General features: G+C 35.8%; 1 protein-coding gene across 1 annotated transcript in view; it reads left to right on the forward strand.

The window, feature by feature from the left end:
- The first annotated feature begins 367 nt into the window (after window positions 1-367).
- The window catches only part of LOC109209037 (26S proteasome non-ATPase regulatory subunit 4 homolog), an 8,010-nt gene continuing 559 nt past the window's right edge, over window positions 368-7,818 (forward strand). Inside the window, exons 1-10 of the mRNA XM_019372203.1 lie at window positions 368-550; window positions 667-780; window positions 1,690-1,795; window positions 3,646-3,760; window positions 3,844-4,053; window positions 4,136-4,433; window positions 5,245-5,368; window positions 6,466-6,569; window positions 6,687-6,755; window positions 7,691-7,749. Of these exons, the coding sequence (XP_019227748.1) occupies window positions 539-550; window positions 667-780; window positions 1,690-1,795; window positions 3,646-3,760; window positions 3,844-4,053; window positions 4,136-4,433; window positions 5,245-5,368; window positions 6,466-6,569; window positions 6,687-6,755; window positions 7,691-7,732 (1,194 nt within the window). The 5' untranslated portion in view covers window positions 368-538 and the 3' untranslated portion in view covers window positions 7,733-7,749. The remainder of the gene's footprint in view (window positions 551-666; window positions 781-1,689; window positions 1,796-3,645; window positions 3,761-3,843; window positions 4,054-4,135; window positions 4,434-5,244; window positions 5,369-6,465; window positions 6,570-6,686; window positions 6,756-7,690; window positions 7,750-7,818) is intronic.

Raw genomic sequence — 7,818 nt, forward strand, 5'->3', positions numbered from 1 at the left:
AAATGGTATTTATTTAAAATAAATAAGGTGCTAATCTTTGCTATAGGAGGTAAAAATTCCTATATTTATCTAATTTTATTTTAGTACAACATCATTAATTTTTGAGAGCTAAATTTACTTTCAAGTACCAAAAATTATAGGAGTAAATGTGTAATTTAAGGGCAAAATAGTCACTCAGCTTTTAATGGGTAATATGGTAATTCAACTTTCACTTTGGGGCTTCCCGCTTATAATATATATATATATATATATATATATATATATATATGTATATATATAATTATATTTACACTAATTTTCAAATTGTAGCTATTTTTTAAATATAGAAACATTAAAAGTGGCTATACCGTATTATTTCTACCGTGAGAACTGTAATAACCCGAATCACGTTACATGCTCTACAAGAAAAATATTCCGTACCTTCAGTCCTTATTATAGTAGCAGTAGCAGATAGAAATCAGTTGTCCACCAAGTAAACTGGAATTCCTTTCACCTTAAACAAACGCATTCTGCACATTAACCTTTCGATCGGTTAACAATGGTTCTCGAGGTTTGTTTCTTAACTTTTTTATATTTTTTTGTTTGTCAATATTCAGTTTTAATCTGTAAATTGTTTGTTGCAAATTAGGGTTTCTTACGGGTTTTTATTGTAATTATTTCGGTCAGGCAACAATGATCTGTATCGACAATTCTGAGTGGATGCGCAATGGAGATTATCCGCGCAATCGATTTGAAGCTCAAACTGACGCAGTTAGTTTATTTTGTGGTTCCAAAACCCAGGTAATATAGCGTAGGGTTTAACGAAGAAAGGTGAAAATTTAGAAAATATTAAAAAATATATATGTAATTCAAAAATAATTACTGGAAATACAAATAACAACTATAAGGAAATGATCTAATACAAGTATTACTAACTGAAATAGTTGCTTCCATCATAATGTAATACAAAATATAGGAAACTTGTGGTCTAAGACGAGTCTTTGATATTTGTGTGCAAAGGTGGATACATGATATGAAGTTTATGCATTCTGAACTTGCCACCGAGCCCATACTCATCCTAGTTACTGGGTTTGCAATTAAATATTTTCTAATACAAATACATGGTTTAAGCAAAAGCTACTTAGTTTGTCCGTGTCCGCACCTAATGCTCTAGCTGCGCTTATGTTTATGTGGCTATAAATCATCTCATCAAGGGTAAAATGTAAAGTTTAAAGTTGAATTATTTCTAATATCAGAAATGTGTCATTCTTTTTGGGACAGAATAAAAAGGAAATACCTTCACATAAATTAGGAAGGAGGAGTATTGTTTAGTGTCATCATTTTCAAGAGGGAGTCTCATGGGTGATAAGACACCCGCCACAGAGCCATGATTGCCTGCACTTAAAGTCAGCATGTTACACCTAGCATCAAGACTTAGGTGAGCCTCATATGAACTATTGGCAACACTGCTATGTGTATAGTCTGATGATTCTAAAATATATACTTATACTAAGTATGTTCAATTATCACAAAAGAGTAGTGGCTGTAATGGTACTATGCACGTACTGATTAGGAGTTTTACTCTTTTAGGATCTCCGTGAATAGATGACTCGATGTCAATGGATTTCGGCGATTTATTTACCTTTTAGTAAGCACCAAGTTTGTACTCTTGACTGTTCCATTATTTGATTTATGTTAATTGGTTTGCAGTCTAATCCCGAGAATACAGTTGGAGTATTAACCATGGCTGGCAAAGGAGTTCGGGTATTGGTTACTCCTACCAGCGACCTAGGAAAAATGTTAGCTTGCACACACGGTAAGCTTCCCTAGTTGGCTGTGCTTTTCTTCATGGTAATTCATTACTGGTAGAGGCCACTACAAACACCTTCTATAGGTTTTGCAGCTTTCTGTGTTGACGCTAAATTTAATGGACACTAGGTTTACTAAAACAACTTGAAATTTTGATGCCGAAAACAAGTATGGTTTGACTGGTTGCACTTCTATTCTAGTACCACTTGTATAAGATCTTGTCAAAGTCTTTTCCGGAATTTTCGCGATATTACTCATTTGTTGGTGTTCATTTGAGTGTGCCTAGAGCCACTTGTTTTCTTCCAGTCCAAGCTGTTCCTTTTTACGAGTTGTGGAGTTACAGTTTTTTCTCTAATAGAAGATTTACATACGAGGGTTATCAATATCCCCTATATCACTAGGTCATTTTGTGATGAGCCTACTTATACCCTTCATAAATTTTAAATATTATCTCAAAACTTGTCTGGCTTCCTAAAATTCAAACATATGGGCATTACCATAGAGAGGACAATAACTATCTAAAATTAAAAAGAAGGCATAATGCCATTGTAATATTGTACTCCCTTGATTCAATTTAATATATCACTCTTTCCTTTTAATCTATTCAAAAAAATAAAGAGGCACCTTTTATATTTAAAAACTTTTTAACTTTAAGCTTCCAATTGTATCTTCAATGACATGCTTTATAGCCATAAAAATGCCATGGCATATTTAACACCACAGGTTCTACAGTACTTTTGATATATGCCAAAAGTTTTTCTTTTCTCTTAACACTGTGCCGACGAAATACTGCCTTATAAAATGAAATGGAGGTAGTAATATGTAAATGTAAGTTCTGCTGCTTTACAGTTGAAGAGATTGAAGTCAAATTAATTTTTTACAACAGAAATTAGGCGGCGCGTGATGCGTGGGTTAGGTGTACGTTGTGGGCTCGAATCGTTCCATAGACAAAAGCCTTGTCTTTAAATGGAGAAGGGCAAAGGAGTGGGCCCATTATCCATGGAGTTTCGAACCGTGCGCTACTACCCTCGAGGATTTCTTGTTTATAAAAAAACTGAAAATTTCCCCCTTTTTAAATAAAATGTACTGTAATAAAAGATGTTCTGTTCCTATACTTTGTCTGATAGCATTTTCAGTCCTTTATTTTGGCATAGACAGACGAGGAAGCTTTTTAGTCCCCAGTCCAGTGAATAAAATTTTTGGATTTTGTTAGGAGGGCTGTAGGGGTTGATGACTGTTTCTGGGATGCTTTTTGTACCACCTTGGTACCGGATGAATAAAATTTACCTTATCAAAAAAGAAAAGAAAAATCCCAGTCGAATGAGAGAAAAGAAACAAAGTGAATAAGGATGAGTTTCTTAGGAAGAAATGAGGTGGTGTAGTATAAAAACCTACAGACATGATATATCTGTAAAAACATACTAGTACATCAAATTAGGAGAGCGAAAAAGAGGTAATGAGTAAGAGACCAAATTTGTAACTGAAAGGACAGGCAATGCCTAAAGGATTCGGAATAAAATTGAGGATCTCTCTCTGAACTTCTGCACAGAAAGTCACTAAGATCCTCAATTTGGCTTTTCTCGATTTTTAAACACTCATTTTTGCTGTATTCATCTACTTGCAAGCACAATAGAACAGCCGTCACCTCCCTATTAGTTTAATTTTATTCAATTGAAGAAGAACGCTGCAGAAAGATTATCTCAAAGCTGGTGTATACTTGACTATAATGTCTATGTATGGTACTCACATCCTTGCCATCTTAAGATGTTTCCTTTAACTACACATTGTCTAATACGCTCCTTTTAATAGCTTCATTTCAATTTCTTATGTGACCAGCCTTTTTCTTTCCCCTTTCAGGATTAGATATCGGTGGTGAATTGAATTTGGCTGCTGGAATCCAGGTGGCACAGTTGGCTCTGAAGCATCGGCAAAACAAAAAGCAACAGCAGAGGATCATTGTTTTTGCTGGCAGGTGATGGCTCTTTCCTGTATAGTCTTTGCTGCTGTAACTGTTGATTTTTTTCCTTTCTACACTAACATTTACTATTTGTTCAGTCCTGTTAAACAGGACAAGAAGGTCTTGGAGATGATTGGAAGAAAGTTGAAGAAGAATAGTGTAGCTCTTGATGTTATTAGTTTTGGTGAAGAAGATGAGGGGAAGACTGAGAAGCTTGAGGCATTAGTTGCTGCAGTAAACAACAACGATAGCAGTCGCATCATCCATATTCCTCCTGGACCTACTGCTCTTTCTGATGTGCTAATAAGGTACTAGTGATATTTTACCACCTTTTATTTTAACTTCAGATAACTTTCATAATACATGATGTTATTCATCTGAAATTCGCAGTACTCCTATCTTTACTGGAGATGGTGAGGGTGGAAGTGGATTTGCTGCAGCAGCTGCTGCTGGTGGAGGGCCTGGCTATGATTTTGGTGTAGATCCTAATTTGGATCCTGAACTTGCTCTGGCACTTCGAGTTTCAATGGAGGAGGAAAGGGCTAGGCAAGAAGCAGCAGCAAAGAAAGCTGCAGAAGAATCTGCACAAGAAAAAGGAGAAATGCAGTCAACTTCTCAGGATATTACAATGACTGAAAATGTCAGTGCCAGAACATCTGATACTGAAAACAAGGCAGTTGACCTAATGGTTGGTATCTTACTATTTTGGAAAAATCCTATGACCTTTTGAATTAAAAACATTAGAGAAGAAAATAATAAACTGGTATACTTTTGAATGTTAATTTTTTATTTTACCATTTTATTGTTGGGGAGGAGAGTGGGGGTTCCAATTATGGGCACATGACATATTTATGTTTAAATAATGATAAGCCCATTGCGGACAATCATTAATCGCGGTCAAGCTTGCTCGGGCTATTAGAGCTTGGGACTAGGTAAGGGGATTTGAGTCTCCGTTACGGATCTTACACGCGACCAAGTATGACATTTTATACGCGACCAAATATGATGGAAAGGCCAAGCCTTATGCATGAGGTGTTAAGTGCCACATTGTTCTAGTGCCTATTGATTGCCCAAATTTCAGAGAGTTGCAATTATCTATGTCATTTCCTTTTTCTTTCTTCTTCATTTTTGTTTGGGTGGGGAGGGATGTATTTGTTATTGGACATCTGAAGCCTGGACAATATAAGATGGGACCCGAACATTGGGTAAACCAAGGATAAAGTTGCGTCTTATTCTGAAACCATGTGAAGAAAGATGGACCTTGGACCTAACTCCACCCAAAAGTTGGTGGGACTGTAACACTAAGCATACTTAAATACTTCAGTCAACTTAAGATGTCTTCCAACATCTTATTTTATCTTCCCATACCTAGCAGAGTAACTTGTGGAGATGGAAATTTTCTTCAAGAAAATGTTCAAGCTTGAAGCTTTTTGTAATGCCTGGTCTTTTGTTACTCAATAATGACATTAACTCCTGAACTATAAATCGATCCCTTACAGGATGATGAGAATGCACTGTTACAGCAAGCACTTGCAATGTCGATGGATGATTCTTCCTCTAACATTACTACAAGAGACACGGACATGTCAGAAGCAGCTTCTGAAGATCAAGACTTAGCACTAGGTTGGTTACTATATTTTCAGGCCAAGTTCTTTGTTTGGTTTATATCATTAGCTCATAGAAATATCCTTCAAAATTTTAGCAAGTCTGCCTAACCTGATCAGTTCATGTACATTATTTCAAGTTCTTTTTACTTGCCTTTTCAATTGATTTCAGTACTGGTAGACTTTACCAACTGCTTTACATACATTGTGTAATATTACCTATCTCACACTTGATTCAGTTTTTGTTCTTTGATACGATTGATTGTTTTCCATTAATGCATCTAATGTATTTTGGAAACATGTGGTGGAACTTTGAAGAATGAAGGATCTACGTGTAAAATAGTCTCTCTGTCCCAATTTATGTGAGAATGTTTGTTGCGCAAAGAGTTTAAGAAAGAAAGACTTTTCAAACTTGTGGTTAAAACAAGGCATAGACATTTGTGGCTACAAATTGCCTCATTATGGGGTAAAATGGGAAGTTTAAAGTTACATTATTTCTAATTATATAGAAGTATCATTCTTTTAGGACAAACTAAAAAGCAAAGTTGTTTATTTATGAATAAGGTGAAGTCCATGGGAAGTATATCTATCTTGTTCACTATCATCTTTTTTCTTTCACATTCTGATTTTTCTGGTTTTATTGGCTGTTGCAAGTATAGATGTAAACTCCATGGGCTATGGGTTATCCTACCCCCCCCCCCCCCCCCCCCAAGGAAAAAGGAGGTTTCTGTAACTACCCTTTCATTTTTTTAGTAGTTTGCATAATGTCTTTGAAATAACATGATGATGAGAGTTCCAATTCAAAAAAAGAAGATGAGAGTTGACATTCTTTAAATGTAAAATATTTTTGAATAACTGCCTCTCAACCACACTTCTCATCCTTCTTATCATCCCAAAATGATCTATAAATGACAAAAGGTGTAGTATAATACACTGTAGTTGCCTGTTAGATGACTTTGGTTACTTTTGAATGCCTCAACGGCTGCAGCTGTGCACATTCCTTCTTACTACGTTAGACATTTGTGTAAAGGTGCTTAGTTATGCTTTCTTAGACATTCATGTAAAGGTGCTTAGTTATGCTTTCTTGATATGTATTGTCGCTTCTTGTGCTTGCAGCTCTTCAATTGTCAGTGCAGGACAATACAAAAGATGATTCAAACCAGACAGATGTGACTAAACTGTTGGCGGACCAATCATTTGTGTCATCAATTCTTGCTTCAGTAAGTTTTTTATGCCGAGTAAAAGATGACACTCTCATTAGTATCATCAGAAAGTATCTGCTTATGGATCAAACTTCTATCTCCATTGATTTTCATTTGGTATGTTTACTTTCCCAGCTTCCAGGTGTTGATCCAAATGATCCTTCAGTTAAAGATTTACTTGCTTCCATGCAAGGCCAGTCTGAGGTGAGTTAATTTGGTTGATAAGATTATGTTAAAAAGCAGGCTGGTAAATTTTTGGTGTAGTGCGATATCTATTTCTAATTTTTGTGTCTTTAACATGTTAGATGGTCATTTTGTTTGTAGATTTCTAGCAATTTATCTGCTTTGTTTAATGGTGAGGATAAGTTGAATATTAGCTCTTTCAGATATCAAAACAACCATGCTCCTTGAATTTTAGTAATGTAGTATAACTTGAAAGTTCATTTAGGCACTATGGCACCAGAGGCAGCTGGGCACTCCTACTGCTTTGCATATAAAACTAGCTTCTAGTGTTTGTTTAAAAGGAAATTCAATGGTCTTTTATTGTGCGTACTAATTGGCTGAAAGTGATGATGTATAACACCGCCTTTCAGGTCAGGGTGCACCTGCTGTTTTAGTAGATACTTTGAGCATATACTTTTATATCTTACAAAGTAAAATCTATGAAATAATTGTAGACAAAGCTGAGCTCATTCTTGAAGTGATAAAGTTTTGTACAAGGCCCTTGGGGGCAAATCTTTCTTAAAGAAACGAAAGGTGACCAATGAGGTGGAAGGCAACCAAAGGAAGATGAAGTTTGTTTTCTTCCTAGATTTAAGCTTCCAAACTTAACAGAGGAAAACGCTGGGCAAAGGAAATAGAAATATTGGAAAGCTCTAATTTTGCAGTATCTGAATCATGTTATACTGATTTAGGTGCTGCCTTTCCTTCTCTTTGTGTCCTGTTCCTTAATCCAATAGGCACTTAGCTTCTTGGATTGATGACACACACTTTAAATGATATGGACATAATAGGGCGTATGGGTCAACTTTGACCTAAATATCATATTTTCTACTATTTGTGTGGACTCTCCTAGCCCCAATATTGAATATTTTAGTTTTTATTAGGATTCCAACTCATTTATGTCTATTTCATCACAGCCGAAGGATGAGGACAAGGAACAGAAAGAGGACAAAAAGTGATGATGCCTAAAACTAATGTACGTACACCTCAGGTGTAACGTCTAAGCAGTGTTTTCCTATGGAGCCTTTTCACTATTCTCCCCCCC

This window comes from Nicotiana attenuata, unplaced genomic scaffold (assembly GCF_001879085.1).
Source record: "Nicotiana attenuata strain UT unplaced genomic scaffold, NIATTr2, whole genome shotgun sequence".
In the NCBI taxonomy this organism is placed as follows: domain Eukaryota; kingdom Viridiplantae; phylum Streptophyta; class Magnoliopsida; order Solanales; family Solanaceae; genus Nicotiana; species Nicotiana attenuata.